The sequence below is a fragment of the Coccinella septempunctata genome, chromosome 3, assembly GCF_907165205.1.
Source record: "Coccinella septempunctata chromosome 3, icCocSept1.1, whole genome shotgun sequence".
Classification (NCBI taxonomy): Eukaryota; Metazoa; Arthropoda; class Insecta; order Coleoptera; family Coccinellidae; genus Coccinella; species Coccinella septempunctata.
This window is the reverse complement of record NC_058191.1, coordinates 22,938,152-22,959,033: the sequence shown is the minus strand read 5'-3', so window position 1 is coordinate 22,959,033 and position 20,882 is coordinate 22,938,152. Positions and strand designations below refer to the sequence as shown.

Genomic DNA, 20,882 nt, shown 5'->3' with positions numbered 1-20,882 from the left:
TAAAAGTTTAACCAGACTTAGGGCCTTAAAAACACATTTGGACCACAGATGGCGCTCACATCACTTTAGTCGTACAGTGAGAGACAGTGGCGACAATTGTGGTCTCGTTTTCATCGTTTTAGCAAGAATATGGCGGATTTCGTCACGTGTCTGACGTGAGCCAATCCGCATTCCAAATTAGAGATCATAGCATTGAAATCTGTGCTTCTAAGCCGCCATATTCTTGCTTAATTTCCCATTGTCGCCACTGTGTTTGATAGAGTCACTGTATTTAGTCGCTTCGTTTCTTCGAATCTTTCAAGACTTGAGACCAATTCAAAAAGACACGAAACTAGTAGCTACAAGCATGGAGCTAGTGGACAGAAGATTTCCCTCCTGGTTATAATCAAACATAATTTCATTATTTTTGTAATTCCAGAGTGGTCAACCGTAAAAACTTGAATGCCGACGTTGATTATCGTGGTGCCTCCTGATCCTTTTCTCATCCTTTGTATTGTCACTGTCTTCAGGCTTCCTGTGCTGCTTGTTCGCCGAGTCCGAAGCCATATGAATGTTGGCACTTCAGGAATACGTTGTCCCGTTCACCTCATAATGGCTAGTTTGAGGCACATTATTGTGATGTTGACTGGCAGCTTGAATATTCTGATAAAAATGCTAGCTAGGTTGGAGGATCGATGGCGGTAAGAATTGGGGTGTGTGCCAAACTGGTGGCTGTACCAATTTCTGGAAAAAAAATTCAAGATTAGTATGGGACACAGAATAAAATAAACTTTTATTTAATTGATACAACAATCCGGATGATTGTTGTTGGAAGACCGAATTTTATAAACGTTGAATTGAATTGAATCATCAACTCTCAATAGTCATAAACTTATGTCTTCGAACTACATACATGGCGAATCTCGAGCTCCTTTTCTGTTTTATTTGTGGGCTACATACGTTATTAAATCACCAATATCATCCATATCATAATAATAATAATAATAATAATAAAATAACCCACAATAGACCAGACCTCATATTGCTCAATAAGGATGAGGACACAGCACTATTCATCGACGTGGCAATTCCAAATAATAACAATCTTCTAGATAGACACACTGAAAAAATTTCAAAATACAGAGATCTCGAGGAACAAACCAGAAGACAGTGGAAGCTGAAAGATATAAAGACCTTTCCTATTGTCATTTCATCTACAGGCCTGATACCGAAGAAACTACTAGAGAACTTGAGGAAACTTCAGTTGGACGAAAATATTTATAAAGTGATGCAGAAGGCGGTACTGCTCGGAACGGCGAGAACTGTACGCAAGTACATGGGGAATGCAGAGGAACACCGTCTGCTCCGACAGGAGGTGCGGGTGGAGCAGGAATCCAGCCTACAGCAGGGAGGCGAGGAGCGACCCGGACCCGACCACCACCACGAGCCCGAAAACCTGGAAAGGGCTCCAACAGAGCTCAATCCTTTTGATATCTGAGATATCTGGGATAAGTGAATTTTGCTCTGGAGAGGAGTGTGAAAGCCGCAAGGCTAAAGCCAATAATAATAAGTATATTTGACATCAAAAAATTTACATGCCACGTCAAAAAAAAACAGCAAAACAAATATTTCAACTATTTAAAAATTCCTCAATTGAATAGATAGTTTTGTTTTTTAGAAAATCTTCAACTTTCTCCTTAAAAATCGACTCATTCAAACCCTTAATATCATCTGGTAGGTGATTATACAATTTGGGTCCCCAGAAGTCCACACTTTGTTGGGTTCTCTTTCTTTCATGGTAAGGTATAGACAATTTGCTCTTGTGCCGTGTATTGTATTCGTGGTATTTGTTGTTTGTTGGGAACAATGATTTATTCTTGTGAACACATTTTACACATTCCGGAATAAACAAGGATGGAACAGTAAGTATCCTGAGGATCCGATATGCTTCCCTGCAACTTTCGGTCTTCTTTAGATGAAATATTATTCTTATGGCCTTCTCTTGCAAGATCAAAATGTCCGATACAAATGATGATGTTCCCCACAAAAGAATACCATATGATATGATAGAGTGGAAGTAGGCATGGTAGGTTGCAAGAGCTGCACCTCTTGTGAATACTCTATCTATCATGCGTATGCTGTAAATAGCCGTGTTCAGCTTTTTCTTCATTTCTTCTAGGTGGATTAGATAGAAAAGCGTTTTCGAGATTTCATTCTTATGAACAATAAAGTTATCAAATGTTTGCAATATTCGAATTTTGGCACCAAAATGGTCTCAAACAATTTAATTTTATTCATTAATGAAGAATACGTGGTCAAATTTGTAGAGGCATAATATAATTGTGACAGTTTTGTGGTCGAAACATAGATATAGTTTTTAGTTCTATGTAAATAATTAGAATTTAAATTATCACCTATGTGTTAAAAAACAATTGATAAAAAAATATATAAAAGTCACACTGAAGTATTGTATGTTTTCTCTGTATTTCATATTCTAATAATACAACATTGGTGACCCCGACGTGATGATGATGGTCTCGACGTCCTTCTGTCTAGCGTAGATTCCTTCTTGGCCTCATCTGCCTTCTTCATAGATTCTGCCAATTCCTTCATTGATTTTGCAGAGCTTGATTGGGGTGCACTGGTCTTAGAGGTTTTCCCTGAGAGGTTGGATGAGTATCCGGAATTTAGTTTTTTCATGATTTCATTCCAGAATTTCTCCAGCTTGGGGTTGTCGTAGGAGTCTCGAATTGTGGAGATACCAGAGATGATCGCAGATCTGGACTTGGCGTCTAAAGGTGTAATATCTAAGACTTTCTCTAGAGATTCACCTCCCTTCTTGCTCGCTATGATGATGTTTGCAATGTCCTTTTCAATCAGGTAGTTGTAACCTTGATTAGAGAAGGTCTTGATTATATTTTGAGCAAATACTGTCTCCTGACAGCCAACCTTAACCTTAGCTAAATCATCGGATCTTGATTTAGCCTGGATGCTTAAGGATTCCACTTTGTCATCTACCCTATCAAGACATGTCTTAAGCTCTAGTACCTTGTTTTGCATCTCCGTGGCAGAGCTTGATAGGGACTTGATTTGGTTTGGAATAATGCTCATCCGATCATCAAGTGATTGAAGTATACTGAGTAGATTACTCGACTCTGTATCACGATTCTCCCGTAATACTTTTACTTCTTCTTCTAGGTCTGTTATTCTGGAGAATAATTTATTCATGATAACAAGCATAGTTGCATACATAACCTCCTCATTACACTTAGAGGAAAACAAATCAAAGGGATTTTTCCATCCAGTTGCTTCCATGTTCTCAATCAACCTCACCAAGTCAGACTTAGGGTCTTCAGTCTCCTCAAGCTCTGCATTTAAGGGTTCCTCAAAGCTGCCTTCTTCCTCACCTTCACAATCTCTTGCAGGAAGATAAAAAGAGGTTTTCTTCTCTCTCCCTGTGTCTGGCCCTTCAATGAAGGTGACGGGCTTTGGGCTCCTTTCTTGAGGATCAATTTCTGGCTCAGATATTATATCCTGGGGACGAGATTTAACCTGATCTGATGGGTCTGTGAGCAACTTCAAAAGTCCGTCCTCTCCGGAGTCAGAAGATGCATCCTCCTCTTCATCATCAGATAGCCTGATCTCAATCTCTTTGTCTGGCTCATTATCAGATTCATCCCCCTCTTTTGACATAGTTCTAGCTAATTTGATCTCTTCCTGTAAGCTGCATGGAGTTGGAGATGTAGAGCCTCCAGGACCTGATTGTGTAGACAGGGCAGTCTTTAAGTTTTTATACCCTTGATTGCAAAGGCAGTGATTTTCATCTTTCTCGCAAACTGTGCATACTATAGTCTTAGACTCCATGGTTTTAAACGTTGCCAGAATGTTAGGAGAATCCGCAGTTTTGTACAGGTTTTGCAAGAAATCAAGAGTGTACTTGGCTTGTTCTGTATCAGAGTCAGCCCCTTGTTCTGCTTGAGAGAATCTTTTTATAGAATCTTTAATACCTTGCATAATTTATGTCACACTGAAGTATTGTATGTTTTCTCTGTATTTCATATTCTAATAATACAACATTGGTGACCCCGACGTGCGAAGTAAACTTGCTGAAATGTCGCAAGCTGAATCCCCAAGTGTGGAAGAAAATCAAGTTTCAGAAAACAATCTACCAGAAATCAACAAAATCTCAGTTAAAATTCCACCTTTTTGGTCAGAGAAACCGGAACGTTGGTTTTATCAAATAGATGCTCAATTTAGAATTAATGGTATCAGAAAGGACTCACTGAAATTCGACTATTTAATATCCCAGCTGGAACCTTCCTTAATAGACAATATTTGGGATATAGCAACCGGTTCAGATGATAATAAATATCAGCTTGCCAAAGAAAGATTGACGAGCATATTCGCAGAAAGTGAAGAAAAACGAATAAAGAGATTATTAACAGGGCAAAACCTTGGTGATCTGAAACCAAGTCAACTGTTAAGGAAATTGAAAACTCTAGCAGGTACTGATATATCAGAAAGAGTAATAAAAACCTTGTGGTTGGAAAATCTACCAATCAATATAAAAAATGTAGTGATCACAAGTGAAGAAGGTGTTAATCGTCTTGCAATCATGGCTGATAAAATTTATGAGTTAAACCCACCAAATGAATTGTATGGTATTAAAGGTTCAGGTTCCAATGCAACTAAAAGTACTTCCAATGAACTTGAAGAGTTGAGAACAGAAGTAGCGGAACTTACTAAAGCTATCAAACAGTTCAGTATAAGTTATGAAAAAAGACCTACTAGGCGAAGTCTAACCCCTGGGAGAGGCCGAGATAGATCGAAATCAAGACAAAAATTCAATCCAGAAGGAAAATACTGTTATTTTCACTACAGATATGCTAAAAAATGCCGCCCTGAAAAATGTACTGGTCCTTGTGCTTGGAAAAAGCCGGAAAACTCCAGTCAGTAGTGGAAAGTGCAGCAACATCTACTACTGATTCAGTTACTTGCTGCAACTCTCGTTTATTCATGTTAGACAGGAACACGGGTTTGCAATTTTTAGTGGACAGCGGTGCTGACGTATCAATTATTCCATATGGTCAGAAAACTTCAGCACAGGTAAATTCGAACAATGACTTCATCTTGTATGCTGCTAATGGTACTCGGATACCCACCTATGGCATCATAATTATGGAAATCGATTTAGGTCTAAGGCGTGCATTTAGATGGCCTTTCATCATCGCCAAAACCTCAAGAGGCATTCTGGGTGCTGACTTTTTGAAAAAATTCAACCTACTCGTCGATCTGAAGAGACAACAGTTGGTGGATGGCGACACTAAGCTTTGCAGAAAAGGTGAATTGGCGTCCATCACATCAGAAGATGTAGTGAGTACTTTAGTCAGTGAAAAACTTGATAAATTCAGTGTACTATTGAACAATTATTCTGAGTTAACTCGACCAAATTTTCTGCCTAGTAATGTTAAGCACAATGTTAAACACCATATCGTTACAACAGGACAGCCAGTATTTTCGAAACCTAGACGTCTTGATAACCAAAAATTGACTATAGCTAAGAAAGAATTTCAGTTTATGTTGGACAATGGTATTATTCAACCATCAAAGTCACAATGGGCTAGTCCTTTACATTTAGTCAAGAAGAAAGACGGTTCCTGGCGTCCATGTGGAGCTTGATTGGGGTGCACTGGTCTTAGAGGTTTTCCCTGAGAGGTTGGATGAGTATCCGGAATTTAGTTTTTTCATGATTTCATTCCAGAATTTCTCCAGCTTGGGGTTGTCGTAGGAGTCTCGAATTGTGGAGATACCAGAGATGATCGCAGATCTGGACTTGGCGTCTAAAGGTGTAATATCTAAGACTTTCTCTAGAGATTCACCTCCCTTCTTGCTCGCTATGATGATGTTTGCAATGTCCTTTTCAATCAGGTAGTTGTAACCTTGATTAGAGAAGGTCTTGATTATATTTTGAGCAAATACTGTTTCCTGACAGCCAACCTTAACCTTAGCTAAATCATCGGATCTTGATTTAGCCTGGATGCTTAAGGATTCCACTTTGTCATCTACCCTATCAAGACATGTCTTAAGCTCTAGTACCTTGTTTTGCATCTCCGTGGCAGAGCTTGATAGGGACTTGATTTGGTTTGGAATAATGCTCATCCGATCATCAAGTGATTGAAGTATACTGAGTAGATTACTCGACTCTGTATCACGATTCTCCCGTAATACTTTTACTTCTTCTTCTAGGTCTGTTATTCTGGAGAATAATTTATTCATGATAACAAGCATAGTTGCATACATAACCTCCTCATTACACTTAGGGGAAAACAAATCAAAGGGATTTTTCCATCCAGTTGCTTCCATGTTCTCAATCAACCTCACCAAGTCAGACTTAGGGTCTTCAGTCTCCTCAAGCTCTGCATTTAAGGGTTCCTCAAAGCTGCCTTCTTCCTCACCTTCACAATCTCTTGCAGGAAGATAAAAAGAGGTTTTCTTCTCTCTCCCTGTGTCTGGCCCTTCAATGAAGGTGACGGGCTTTGGGCTCCTTTCTTGAGGATCAATTTCTGGCTCAGATATTATATCCTGGGGACGAGATTTAACCTGATCTGATGGGTCTGTGAGCAACTTCAAAAGTCCGTCCTCTCCGGAGTCAGAAGATGCATCCTCCTCTTCATCATCAGATAGCCTGATCTCAATCTCTTTGTCTGGCTCATTATCAGATTCATCCCCCTCTTTTGACATAGTTCTAGCTAATTTGATCTCTTCCTGTAAGCTGCATGGAGTTGGAGATGTAGAGCCTCCAGGACCTGATTGTGTAGACAGGGCAGTCTTTAAGTTTTTATACCCTTGATTGCAAAGGCAGTGATTTTCATCTTTCTCGCAAACTGTGCATACTATAGTCTTAGACTCCATGGTTTTAAACGTTGCCAGAATGTTAGGAGAATCCGCAGTTTTGTACAGGTTTTGCAAGAAATCAAGAGTGTACTTGGCTTGTTCTGTATCAGAGTCAGCCCCTTGTTCTGCTTGAGAGAATCTTTTTATAGAATCTTTAATACCTTGCATAATTTATGTCACACTGAAGTATTGTATGTTTTCTCTGTATTTCATATTCTAATAATACAACATTGGTGACCCCGACGTGCGAAGTAAACTCGCTGAAATGTCGCAAGCTGAATCCCCAAGTGTGGAAGAAAATCAAGTTTCAGAAAACAATCTACCAGAAATCAACAAAATCTCAGTTAAAATTCCACCTTTTTGGTCAGAGAAACCGGAACGTTGGTTTTATCAAATAGATGCTCAATTTAGAATTAATGGTATCAGAAAGGACTCACTGAAATTCGACTATTTAATATCCCAGCTGGAACCTTCCTTAATAGACAATATTTGGGATATAGCAACCGGTTCAGATGATAATAAATATCAGCTTGCCAAAGAAAGATTGACGAGCATATTCGCAGAAAGTGAAGAAAAACGAATAAAGAGATTATTAACAGGGCAAAACCTTGGTGATCTGAAACCAAGTCAACTGTTAAGGAAATTGAAAACTCTAGCAGGTACTGATATATCAGAAAGAGTAATAAAAACCTTGTGGTTGGAAAATCTACCAATCAATATAAAAAATGTAGTGATCACAAGTGAAGAAGGTGTTAATCGTCTTGCAATCATGGCTGATAAAATTTATGAGTTAAACCCACCAAATGAATTGTATGGTATTGAAGGTTCAGGTTCCAATGCAACTAAAAGTACTTCCAATGAACTTGAAGAGTTGAGAACAGAAGTAGCGGAACTTACTAAAGCTATCAAACAGTTCAGTATAAGTTATGAAAAAAGACCTACTAGGCGAAGTCTAACCCCTGGGAGAGGCCGAGATAGATCGAAATCAAGACAAAAATTCAATCCAGAAGGAAAATACTGTTATTTTCACTACAGATATGCTAAAAAATGCCGCCCTGAAAAATGTACTGGTCCTTGTGCTTGGAAAAAGCCGGAAAACTCCAGTCAGTAGTGGAAAGTGCAGCAACATCTACTACTGATTCAGTTACTTGCTGCAACTCTCGTTTATTCATGTTAGACAGGAACACGGGTTTGCAATTTTTAGTGGACAGCGGTGCTGACGTATCAATTATTCCATATGGTCAGAAAACTTCAGCACAGGTAAATTCGAACAATGACTTCATCTTGTATGCTGCTAATGGTACTCGGATACCCACCTATGGCATCATAATTATGGAAATCGATTTAGGTCTAAGGCGTGCATTTAGATGGCCTTTCATCATCGCCAAAACCTCAAGAGGCATTCTGGGTGCTGACTTTTTGAAAAAATTCAACCTACTCGTCGATCTGAAGAGACAACAGTTGGTGGATGGGCGACACTAAGCTTTGCAGAAAAGGTGAATTGGCGTCCATCACATCAGAAGATGTAGTGAGTACTTTAGTCAGTGAAAAACTTGATAAATTCAGTGTACTATTGAACAATTATTCTGAGTTAACTCGACCAAATTTTCTGCCTAGTAATGTTAAGCACAATGTTAAACACCATATCGTTACAACAGGACAGCCAGTATTTTCGAAACCTAGACGTCTTGATAACCAAAAATTGACTATAGCTAAGAAAGAATTTCAGTTTATGTTGGACAATGGTATTATTCAACCATCAAAGTCACAATGGGCTAGTCCTTTACATTTAGTCAAGAAGAAAGACGGTTCCTGGCGTCCATGTGGAGCTTGATTGGGGTGCACTGGTCTTAGAGGTTTTCCCTGAGAGGTTGGATGAGTATCCGGAATTTAGTTTTTTCATGATTTCATTCCAGAATTTCTCCAGCTTGGGGTTGTCGTAGGAGTCTCGAATTGTGGAGATACCAGAGATGATCGCAGATCTGGACTTGGCGTCTAAAGGTGTAATATCTAAGACTTTCTCTAGAGATTCACCTCCCTTCTTGCTCGCTATGATGATGTTTGCAATGTCCTTTTCAATCAGGTAGTTGTAACCTTGATTAGAGAAGGTCTTGATTATATTTTGAGCAAATACTGTCTCCTGACAGCCAACCTTAACCTTAGCTAAATCATCGGATCTTGATTTAGCCTGGATGCTTAAGGATTCCACTTTGTCATCTACCCTATCAAGACATGTCTTAAGCTCTAGTACCTTGTTTTGCATCTCCGTGGCAGAGCTTGATAGGGACTTGATTTGGTTTGGAATAATGCTCATCCGATCATCAAGTGATTGAAGTATACTGAGTAGATTACTCGACTCTGTATCACGATTCTCCCGTAATACTTTTACTTCTTCTTCTAGGTCTGTTATTCTGGAGAATAATTTATTCATGATAACAAGCATAGTTGCATACATAACCTCCTCATTACACTTAGAGGAAAACAAATCAAAGGGATTTTTCCATCCAGTTGCTTCCATGTTCTCAATCAACCTCACCAAGTCAGACTTAGGGTCTTCAGTCTCCTCAAGCTCTGCATTTAAGGGTTCCTCAAAGCTGCCTTCTTCCTCACCTTCACAATCTCTTGCAGGAAGATAAAAAGAGGTTTTCTTCTCTCTCCCTGTGTCTGGCCCTTCAATGAAGGTGACGGGCTTTGGGCTCCTTTCTTGAGGATCAATTTCTGGCTCAGATATTATATCCTGGGGACGAGATTTAACCTGATCTGATGGGTCTGTGAGCAACTTCAAAAGTCCGTCCTCTCCGGAGTCAGAAGATGCATCCTCCTCTTCATCATCAGATAGCCTGATCTCAATCTCTTTGTCTGGCTCATTATCAGATTCATCCCCCTCTTTTGACATAGTTCTAGCTAATTTGATCTCTTCCTGTAAGCTGCATGGAGTTGGAGATGTAGAGCCTCCAGGACCTGATTGTGTAGACAGGGCAGTCTTTAAGTTTTTATACCCTTGATTGCAAAGGCAGTGATTTTCATCTTTCTCGCAAACTGTGCATACTATAGTCTTAGACTCCATGGTTTTAAACGTTGCCAGAATGTTAGGAGAATCCGCAGTTTTGTACAGGTTTTGCAAGAAATCAAGAGTGTACTTGGCTTGTTCTGTATCAGAGTCAGCCCCTTGTTCTGCTTGAGAGAATCTTTTTATAGAATCTTTAATACCTTGCATAATTTATGTCACACTGAAGTATTGTATGTTTTCTCTGTATTTCATATTCTAATAATACAACATTGGTGACCCCGACGTGCGAAGTAAACTCGCTGAAATGTCGCAAGCTGAATCCCCAAGTGTGGAAGAAAATCAAGTTTCAGAAAACAATCTACCAGAAATCAACAAAATCTCAGTTAAAATTCCACCTTTTTGGTCAGAGAAACCGGAACGTTGGTTTTATCAAATAGATGCTCAATTTAGAATTAATGGTATCAGAAAGGACTCACTGAAATTCGACTATTTAATATCCCAGCTGGAACCTTCCTTAATAGACAATATTTGGGATATAGCAACCGGTTCAGATGATAATAAATATCAGCTTGCCAAAGAAAGATTGACGAGCATATTCGCAGAAAGTGAAGAAAAACGAATAAAGAGATTATTAACAGGGCAAAACCTTGGTGATCTGAAACCAAGTCAACTGTTAAGGAAATTGAAAACTCTAGCAGGTACTGATATATCAGAAAGAGTAATAAAAACCTTGTGGTTGGAAAATCTACCAATCAATATAAAAAATGTAGTGATCACAAGTGAAGAAGGTGTTAATCGTCTTGCAATCATGGCTGATAAAATTTATGAGTTAAACCCACCAAATGAATTGTATGGTATTAAAGGTTCAGGTTCCAATGCAACTAAAAGTACTTCCAATGAACTTGAAGAGTTGAGAACAGAAGTAGCGGAACTTACTAAAGCTATCAAACAGTTCAGTATAAGTTATGAAAAAAGACCTACTAGGCGAAGTCTAACCCCTGGGAGAGGCCGAGATAGATCGAAATCAAGACAAAAATTCAATCCAGAAGGAAAATACTGTTATTTTCACTACAGATATGCTAAAAAATGCCGCCCTGAAAAATGTACTGGTCCTTGTGCTTGGAAAAAGCCGGAAAACTCCAGTCAGTAGTGGAAAGTGCAGCAACATCTACTACTGATTCAGTTACTTGCTGCAACTCTCGTTTATTCATGTTAGACAGGAACACGGGTTTGCAATTTTTAGTGGACAGCGGTGCTGACGTATCAATTATTCCATATGGTCAGAAAACTTCAGCACAGGTAAATTCGAACAATGACTTCATCTTGTATGCTGCTAATGGTACTCGGATACCCACCTATGGCATCATAATTATGGAAATCGATTTAGGTCTAAGGCGTGCATTTAGATGGCCTTTCATCATCGCCAAAACCTCAAGAGGCATTCTGGGTGCTGACTTTTTGAAAAAATTCAACCTACTCGTCGATCTGAAGAGACAACAGTTGGTGGATGGCGACACTAAGCTTTGCAGAAAAGGTGAATTGGCGTCCATCACATCAGAAGATGTAGTGAGTACTTTAGTCAGTGAAAAACTTGATAAATTCAGTGTACTATTGAACAATTATTCTGAGTTAACTCGACCAAATTTTCTGCCTAGTAATGTTAAGCACAATGTTAAACACCATATCGTTACAACAGGACAGCCAGTATTTTCGAAACCTAGACGTCTTGATAACCAAAAATTGACTATAGCTAAGAAAGAATTTCAGTTTATGTTGGACAATGGTATTATTCAACCATCAAAGTCACAATGGGCTAGTCCTTTACATTTAGTCAAGAAGAAAGACGGTTCCTGGCGTCCATGTGGAGCTTGATTGGGGTGCACTGGTCTTAGAGGTTTTCCCTGAGAGGTTGGATGAGTATCCGGAATTTAGTTTTTTCATGATTTCATTCCAGAATTTCTCCAGCTTGGGGTTGTCGTAGGAGTCTCGAATTGTGGAGATACCAGAGATGATCGCAGATCTGGACTTGGCGTCTAAAGGTGTAATATCTAAGACTTTCTCTAGAGATTCACCTCCCTTCTTGCTCGCTATGATGATGTTTGCAATGTCCTTTTCAATCAGGTAGTTGTAACCTTGATTAGAGAAGGTCTTGATTATATTTTGAGCAAATACTGTCTCCTGACAGCCAACCTTAACCTTAGCTAAATCATCGGATCTTGATTTAGCCTGGATGCTTAAGGATTCCACTTTGTCATCTACCCTATCAAGACATGACTTAAGCTCTAGTACCTTGCTTTGCATCTCCGTGGCAGAGCTTGATAGGGACTTGATTTGGTTTGGAATAATGCTCATCCGATCATCAAGTGATTGAAGTATACTGAGTAGATTACTCGACTCTGTATCACGATTCTCCCGTAATACTTTTACTTCTTCTTCTAGGTCTGTTATTCTGGAGAATAATTTATTCATGATAACAAGCATAGTTGCATACATAACCTCCTCATTACACTTAGGGGAAAACAAATCAAAGGGATTTTTCCATCCAGTTGCTTCCATGTTCTCAATCAACCTCACCAAGTCAGACTTAGGGTCTTCAGTCTCCTCAAGCTCTGCATTTAAGGGTTCCTCAAAGCTGCCTTCTTCCTCACCTTCACAATCTCTTGCAGGAAGATAAAAAGAGGTTTTCTTCTCTCTCCCTGTGTCTGGCCCTTCAATGAAGGTGACGGGCTTTGGGCTCCTTTCTTGAGGATCAATTTCTGGCTCAGATATTATATCCTGGGGACGAGATTTAACCTGATCTGATGGGTCTGTGAGCAACTTCAAAAGTCCGTCCTCTCCGGAGTCAGAAGATGCATCCTCCTCTTCATCATCAGATAGCCTGATCTCAATCTCTTTGTCTGGCTCATTATCAGATTCATCCCCCTCTTTTGACATAGTTCTAGCTAATTTGATCTCTTCCTGTAAGCTGCATGGAGTTGGAGATGTAGAGCCTCCAGGACCTGATTGTGTAGACAGGGCAGTCTTTAAGTTTTTATACCCTTGATTGCAAAGGCAGTGATTTTCATCTTTCTCGCAAACTGTGCATACTATAGTCTTAGACTCCATGGTTTTAAACGTTGCCAGAATGTTAGGAGAATCCGCAGTTTTGTACAGGTTTTGCAAGAAATCAAGAGTGTACTTGGCTTGTTCTGTATCAGAGTCAGCCCCTTGTTCTGCTTGAGAGAATCTTTTTATAGAATCTTTAATACCTTGCATAATTTATGTCACACTGAAGTATTGTATGTTTTCTCTGTATTTCATATTCTAATAATACAACATTGGTGACCCCGACGTGCGAAGTAAACTCGCTGAAATGTCGCAAGCTGAATCCCCAAGTGTGGAAGAAAATCAAGTTTCAGAAAACAATCTACCAGAAATCAACAAAATCTCAGTTAAAATTCCACCTTTTTGGTCAGAGAAACCGGAACGTTGGTTTTATCAAATAGATGCTCAATTTAGAATTAATGGTATCAGAAAGGACTCACTGAAATTCGACTATTTAATATCCCAGCTGGAACCTTCCTTAATAGACAATATTTGGGATATAGCAACCGGTTCAGATGATAATAAATATCAGCTTGCCAAAGAAAGATTGACGAGCATATTCGCAGAAAGTGAAGAAAAACGAATAAAGAGATTATTAACAGGGCAAAACCTTGGTGATCTGAAACCAAGTCAACTGTTAAGGAAATTGAAAACTCTAGCAGGTACTGATATATCAGAAAGAGTAATAAAAACCTTGTGGTTGGAAAATCTACCAATCAATATAAAAAATGTAGTGATCACAAGTGAAGAAGGTGTTAATCGTCTTGCAATCATGGCTGATAAAATTTATGAGTTAAACCCACCAAATGAATTGTATGGTATTAAAGGTTCAGGTTCCAATGCAACTAAAAGTACTTCCAATGAACTTGAAGAGTTGAGAACAGAAGTAGCGGAACTTACTAAAGCTATCAAACAGTTCAGTATAAGTTATGAAAAAAGACCTACTAGGCGAAGTCTAACCCCTGGGAGAGGCCGAGATAGATCGAAATCAAGACAAAAATTCAATCCAGAAGGAAAATACTGTTATTTTCACTACAGATATGCTAAAAAATGCCGCCCTGAAAAATGTACTGGTCCTTGTGCTTGGAAAAAGCCGGAAAACTCCAGTCAGTAGTGGAAAGTGCAGCAACATCTACTACTGATTCAGTTACTTGCTGCAACTCTCGTTTATTCATGTTAGACAGGAACACGGGTTTGCAATTTTTAGTGGACAGCGGTGCTGACGTATCAATTATTCCATATGGTCAGAAAACTTCAGCACAGGTAAATTCGAACAATGACTTCATCTTGTATGCTGCTAATGGTACTCGGATACCCACCTATGGCATCATAATTATGGAAATCGATTTAGGTCTAAGGCGTGCATTTAGATGGCCTTTCATCATCGCCAAAACCTCAAGAGGCATTCTGGGTGCTGACTTTTTGAAAAAATTCAACCTACTCGTCGATCTGAAGAGACAACAGTTGGTGGATGGCGACACTAAGCTTTGCAGAAAAGGTGAATTGGCGTCCATCACATCAGAAGATGTAGTGAGTACTTTAGTCAGTGAAAAACTTGATAAATTCAGTGTACTATTGAACAATTATTCTGAGTTAACTCGACCAAATTTTCTGCCTAGTAATGTTAAGCACAATGTTAAACACCATATCGTTACAACAGGACAGCCAGTATTTTCGAAACCTAGACGTCTTGATAACCAAAAATTGACTATAGCTAAGAAAGAATTTCAGTTTATGTTGGACAATGGTATTATTCAACCATCAAAGTCACAATGGGCTAGTCCTTTACATTTAGTCAAGAAGAAAGACGGTTCCTGGCGTCCATGTGGAGCTTGATTGGGGTGCACTGGTCTTAGAGGTTTTCCCTGAGAGGTTGGATGAGTATCCGGAATTTAGTTTTTTCATGATTTCATTCCAGAATTTCTCCAGCTTGGGGTTGTCGTAGGAGTCTCGAATTGTGGAGATACCAGAGATGATCGCAGATCTGGACTTGGCGTCTAAAGGTGTAATATCTAAGACTTTCTCTAGAGATTCACCTCCCTTCTTGCTCGCTATGATGATGTTTGCAATGTCCTTTTCAATCAGGTAGTTGTAACCTTGATTAGAGAAGGTCTTGATTATATTTTGAGCAAATACTGTCTCCTGACAGCCAACCTTAACCTTAGCTAAATCATCGGATCTTGATTTAGCCTGGATGCTTAAGGATTCCACTTTGTCATCTACCCTATCAAGACATGTCTTAAGCTCTAGTACCTTGTTTTGCATCTCCGTGGCAGAGCTTGATAGGGACTTGATTTGGTTTGGAATAATGCTCATCCGATCATCAAGTGATTGAAGTATACTGAGTAGATTACTCGACTCTGTATCACGATTCTCCCGTAATACTTTTACTTCTTCTTCTAGGTCTGTTATTCTGGAGAATAATTTATTCATGATAACAAGCATAGTTGCATACATAACCTCCTCATTACACTTAGAGGAAAACAAATCAAAGGGATTTTTCCATCCAGTTGCTTCCATGTTCTCAATCAACCTCACCAAGTCAGACTTAGGGTCTTCAGTCTCCTCAAGCTCTGCATTTAAGGGTTCCTCAAAGCTGCCTTCTTCCTCACCTTCACAATCTCTTGCAGGAAGATAAAAAGAGGTTTTCTTCTCTCTCCCTGTGTCTGGCCCTTCAATGAAGGTGACGGGCTTTGGGCTCCTTTCTTGAGGATCAATTTCTGGCTCAGATATTATATCCTGGGGACGAGATTTAACCTGATCTGATGGGTCTGTGAGCAACTTCAAAAGTCCGTCCTCTCCGGAGTCAGAAGATGCATCCTCCTCTTCATCATCAGATAGCCTGATCTCAATCTCTTTGTCTGGCTCATTATCAGATTCATCCCCCTCTTTTGACATAGTTCTAGCTAATTTGATCTCTTCCTGTAAGCTGCATGGAGTTGGAGATGTAGAGCCTCCAGGACCTGATTGTGTAGACAGGGCAGTCTTTAAGTTTTTATACCCTTGATTGCAAAGGCAGTGATTTTCATCTTTCTCGCAAACTGTGCATACTATAGTCTTAGACTCCATGGTTTTAAACGTTGCCAGAATGTTAGGAGAATCCGCAGTTTTGTACAGGTTTTGCAAGAAATCAAGAGTGTACTTGGCTTGTTCTGTATCAGAGTCAGCCCCTTGTTCTGCTTGAGAGAATCTTTTTATAGAATCTTTAATACCTTGCATAATTTATGTCACACTGAAGTAATGTATGTTTTCTCTGTATTTCATATTCTAATAATACAACATTGGTGACCCCGACGTGCGAAGTAAACTCGCTGAAATGTCGCAAGCTGAATCCCCAAGTGTGGAAGAAAATCAAGTTTCAGAAAACAATCTACCAGAAATCAACAAAATCTCAGTTAAAATTCCACCTTTTTGGTCAGAGAAACCGGAACGTTGGTTTTATCAAATAGATGCTCAATTTAGAATTAATGGTATCAGAAAGGACTCACTGAAATTCGACTATTTAATATCCCAGCTGGAACCTTCCTTAATAGACAATATTTGGGATATAGCAACCGGTTCAGATGATAATAAATATCAGCTTGCCAAAGAAAGATTGACGAGCATATTCGCAGAAAGTGAAGAAAAACGAATAAAGAGATTATTAACAGGGCAAAACCTTGGTGATCTGAAACCAAGTCAACTGTTAAGGAAATTGAAAACTCTAGCAGGTACTGATATATCAGAAAGAGTAATAAAAACCTTGTGGTTGGAAAATCTACCAATCAATATAAAAAATGTAGTGATCACAAGTGAAGAAGGTGTTAATCGTCTTGCAATCATGGCTGATAAAATTTATGAGTTAAACCCACCAAATGAATTGTATGGTATTAAAGGTTCAGGTTCCAATGCAACTAAAAGTACTTCCAATGAACTTGAAGAGTTGAGAACAGAAGTAGCGGAACTTACTAAAGCTATCAAACAGTTCAGTATAAGTTATGAAAAAAGACCTACTAGGCGAAGTCTAACCCCTGGGAGAGGCCGAGATAGATCGAAATCAAGACAAAAATTCAATCCAGAAGGAAAATACTGTTATTTTCACTACAGATATGCTAAAAAATGCCGCCCTGAAAAATGTACTGGTCCTTGTGCTTGGAAAAAGCCGGAAAACTCCAGTCAGTAGTGGAAAGTGCAGCAACATCTACTACTGATTCAGTTACTTGCTGCAACTCTCGTTTATTCATGTTAGACAGGAACACGGGTTTGCAATTTTTAGTGGACAGCGGTGCTGACGTATCAATTATTCCATATGGTCAGAAAACTTCAGCACAGGTAAATTCGAACAATGACTTCATCTTGTATGCTGCTAATGGTACTCGGATACCCACCTATGGCATCATAATTATGGAAATCGATTTAGGTCTAAGGCGTGCATTTAGATGGCCTTTCATCATCGCCAAAACCTCAAGAGGCATTCTGGGTGCTGACTTTTTGAAAAAATTCAACCTACTCGTCGATCTGAAGAGACAACAGTTGGTGGATGGCGACACTAAGCTTTGCAGAAAAGGTGAATTGGCGTCCATCACATCAGAAGATGTAGTGAGTACTTTAGTCAGTGAAAAACTTGATAAATTCAGTGTACTATTGAACAATTATTCTGAGTTAACTCGACCAAATTTTCTGCCTAGTAATGTTAAGCACAATGTTAAACACCATATCGTTACAACAGGACAGCCAGTATTTTCGAAACCTAGACGTCTTGATAACCAAAAATTGACTATAGCTAAGAAAGAATTTCAGTTTATGTTGGACAATGGTATTATTCAACCATCAAAGTCACAATGGGCTAGTCCTTTACATTTAGTCAAGAAGAAAGACGGTTCCTGGCGTCCATGTGGAGCTTGATTGGGGTGCACTGGTCTTAGAGGTTTTCCCTGAGAGGTTGGATGAGTATCCGGAATTTAGTTTTTTCATGATTTCATTCCAGAATTTCTCCAGCTTGGGGTTGTCGTAGGAGTCTCGAATTGTGGAGATACCAGAGATGATCGCAGATCTGGACTTGGCGTCTAAAGGTGTAATATCTAAGACTTTCTCTAGAGATTCACCTCCCTTCTTGCTCGCTATGATGATGTTTGCAATGTCCTTTTCAATCAGGTAGTTGTAACCTTGATTAGAGAAGGTCTTGATTATATTTTGAGCAAATACTGTCTCCTGACAGCCAACCTTAACCTTAGCTAAATCATCGGATCTTGATTTAGCCTGGATGCTTAAGGATTCCACTTTGTCATCTACCCTATCAAGACATGTCTTAAGCTCTAGTACCTTGTTTTGCATCTCCGTGGCAGAGCTTGATAGGGACTTGATTTGGTTTGGAATAATGCTCATCCGATCATCAAGTGATTGAAGTATACTGAGTAGATTACTCGACTCTGTATCACGATTCTCCCGTAATACTTTTACTTCTTCTTCTAGGTCTGTTATTCTGGAGAATAATTTATTCATGATAACAAGCATAGTTGCATACATAACCTCCTCATTACACTTAGGGGAAAACAAATCAAAGGGATTTTTCCATCCAGTTGCTTCCATGTTCTCAATCAACCTCACCAAGTCAGACTTAGGGTCTTCAGTCTCCTCAAGCTCTGCATTTAAGGGTTCCTCAAAGCTGCCTTCTTCCTCACCTTCACAATCTCTTGCAGGAAGATAAAAAGAGGTTTTCTTCTCTCTCCCTGTGTCTGGCCCTTCAATGAAGGTGACGGGCTTTGGGCTCCTTTCTTGAGGATCAATTTCTGGCTCAGATATTATATCCTGGGGACGAGATTTAACCTGATCTGATGGGTCTGTGAGCAACTTCAAAAGTCCGTCCTCTCCGGAGTCAGAAGATGCATTCTCCTCTTCATCATCAGATAGCCTGATCTCAATCTCTTTGTCTGGCTCATTATCAGATTCATCCCCCTCTTTTGACATAGTTCTAGCTAATTTGATCTCTTCCTGTAAGCTGCATGGAGTTGGAGATGTAGAGCCTCCAGGACCTGATTGTGTAGACAGGGCAGTCTTTAAGTTTTTATACCCTTGATTGCAAAGGCAGTGATTTTCATCTTTCTCGCAAACTGTGCATACTATAGTCTTAGACTCCATGGTTTTAAACGTTGCCAGAATGTTAGGAGAATCCGCAGTTTTGTACAGGTTTTGCAAGAAATCAAGAGTGTACTTGGCTTGTTCTGTATCAGAGTCAGCCCCTTGTTCTGCTTGAGAGAATCTTTTTATAGAATCTTTAATACCTTGCATAATTTATGTCACACTGAAGTATTGTATGTTTTCTCTGTATTTCATATTCTAATAATACAACATTGGTGACCCCGACGTGCGAAGTAAACTCGCTGAAATGTCGCAAGCTGAATCCCCAAGTGTGGAAGAAAATCAAGTTTCAGAAAACAATCTACCAGAAATCAACAAAATCTCAGTTAAAATTCCACCTTTTTGGTCAGAGAAACCGGAACGTTGGTTTTATCAAATAGATGCTCAATTTAGAATTAATGGTATCAGAAAGGACTCACTGAAATTCGACTATTTAATATCCCAGCTGGAACCTTCCTTAATAGACAATATTTGGGATATAGCAACCGGTTCAGATGATAATAAATATCAGCTTGCCAAAGAAAGATTGACGAGCATATTCGCAGAAAGTGAAGAAAAACGAATAAAGAGATTATTAACAGGGCAAAACCTTGGTGATCTGAAACCAAGTCAACTGTTAAGGAAATTGAAAACTCTAGCAGGTACTGATATATCAGAAAGAGTAATAAAAACCTTGTGGTTGGAAAATCTACCAATCAATATAAAAAATGTAGTGATCACAAGTGAAGAAGGTGTTAATCGTCTTGCAATCATGGCTGATAAAATTTATGAGTTAAACCCACCAAATGAATTGTATGGTATTAAAGGTTCAGGTTCCAATGCAACTAAAAGTACTTCCAATGAACTTGAAGAGTTGAGAACAGAAGTAGCGGAACTTACTAAAGCTATCAAACAGTTCAGTATAAGTTATGAAAAAAGACCTACTAGGCGAAGTCTAACCCCTGGGAGAGGCCGAGATAGATCGAAATCAAGACAAAAATTCAATCCAGAAGGAAAATACTGTTATTTTCACTACAGATATGCTAAAAAATGCCGCCCTGAAAAATGTACTGGTCCTTGTGCTTGGGAAAAAGCCGGAAAAACTCCAGTCAGTAGTGGAAAGTGCAGCAACATCTACTACTGATTCAGTTACTTGCTGCAACTCTCGTTTATTCATGTTAGACAGGAACACGGGTTTGCAATTTTTAGTGGACAGCGGTGCTGACGTATCAATTATTCCATATGGTCAGAAAACTTCAGCACAGGTAAATTCGAACAATGACTTCATCTTGTATGCTGCTAATGGTACTCGGATACCCACCTATGGCATCATAATTATGGAAATCGATTTAGGTCTAAGGCGTGCATTTAGATGGCCTTTCATCATCGCCAAAACCTCAAGAGGCATTCTGGGTGCTGACTTTTTGAAAAAATTCAACCTACTCGTCGATCTGAAGAGACAACAGTTGGTGGATGGCGACACTAAGCTTTGCAGAAAAGGTGAATTGGCGTCCATCACATCAGAAGATGTAGTGAGTACTTTAGTCAGTGAAAAACTTGATAAATTCAGTGTACTATTGAACAATTATTCTGAGTTAACTCGACCAAATTTTCTGCCTAGTAATGTTAAGCACAATGTTAAACACCATATCGTTACAACAGGACAGCCAGTATTTTCGAAACCTAGACGTCTTGATAACCAAAAATTGACTATAGCTAAGAAAGAATTTCAGTTTATGTTGGACAATGGTATTATTCAACCATCAAAGTCACAATGGGCTAGTCCTTTACATTTAGTCAAGAAGAAAGACGGTTCCTG

At 39.2% G+C, this 20,882-nt stretch overlaps 6 protein-coding genes across 6 annotated transcripts; all 6 read left to right on the top strand.

Annotated features, from left to right (window-relative positions):
- The first annotated feature begins 4,090 nt into the window (after positions 1-4,090).
- On the top strand, positions 4,091-4,936 carry LOC123310355. The gene has a single exon (XM_044893822.1). It carries the CDS (start codon positions 4,091-4,093, stop codon positions 4,934-4,936), a length of 846 nt encoding a protein of 281 aa, XP_044749757.1.
- Positions 4,937-7,138: 2,202 nt separating this feature from the next.
- Positions 7,139-7,984, top strand: LOC123310354. The gene has a single exon (XM_044893821.1). The coding sequence runs from the start codon at positions 7,139-7,141 to the stop codon at positions 7,982-7,984; it is 846 nt and encodes a 281-aa protein (XP_044749756.1).
- A 2,203-nt stretch (positions 7,985-10,187) lies between these two features.
- Positions 10,188-11,033, top strand: LOC123310353. Its single transcript, XM_044893819.1, has one exon. It carries the CDS (start codon positions 10,188-10,190, stop codon positions 11,031-11,033), a length of 846 nt encoding a protein of 281 aa, XP_044749754.1.
- A 2,202-nt stretch (positions 11,034-13,235) lies between these two features.
- LOC123310352 lies at positions 13,236-14,081 on the top strand. Its single transcript, XM_044893818.1, has one exon. It carries the CDS (start codon positions 13,236-13,238, stop codon positions 14,079-14,081), a length of 846 nt encoding a protein of 281 aa, XP_044749753.1.
- Positions 14,082-16,283: 2,202 nt separating this feature from the next.
- On the top strand, positions 16,284-17,129 carry LOC123310351. Its single transcript, XM_044893817.1, has one exon. It carries the CDS (start codon positions 16,284-16,286, stop codon positions 17,127-17,129), a length of 846 nt encoding a protein of 281 aa, XP_044749752.1.
- A 2,202-nt stretch (positions 17,130-19,331) lies between these two features.
- On the top strand, positions 19,332-20,207 carry LOC123310350. Its single transcript, XM_044893816.1, has one exon. It carries the CDS (start codon positions 19,332-19,334, stop codon positions 20,205-20,207), a length of 876 nt encoding a protein of 291 aa, XP_044749751.1.
- Positions 20,208-20,882: the final 675 nt, after the last annotated feature.

Coding starts and splice junctions, on each gene's coding strand:
- LOC123310350 (XM_044893816.1), top strand. CDS start 19,332: ATGTCGCAAGCTGAATCCCCAAGTGTGGAAGAAAATCAAGTTTCAGAA.
- LOC123310354 (XM_044893821.1), top strand. CDS start 7,139: ATGTCGCAAGCTGAATCCCCAAGTGTGGAAGAAAATCAAGTTTCAGAA.
- LOC123310351 (XM_044893817.1), top strand. CDS start 16,284: ATGTCGCAAGCTGAATCCCCAAGTGTGGAAGAAAATCAAGTTTCAGAA.
- LOC123310355 (XM_044893822.1), top strand. CDS start 4,091: ATGTCGCAAGCTGAATCCCCAAGTGTGGAAGAAAATCAAGTTTCAGAA.
- LOC123310352 (XM_044893818.1), top strand. CDS start 13,236: ATGTCGCAAGCTGAATCCCCAAGTGTGGAAGAAAATCAAGTTTCAGAA.
- LOC123310353 (XM_044893819.1), top strand. CDS start 10,188: ATGTCGCAAGCTGAATCCCCAAGTGTGGAAGAAAATCAAGTTTCAGAA.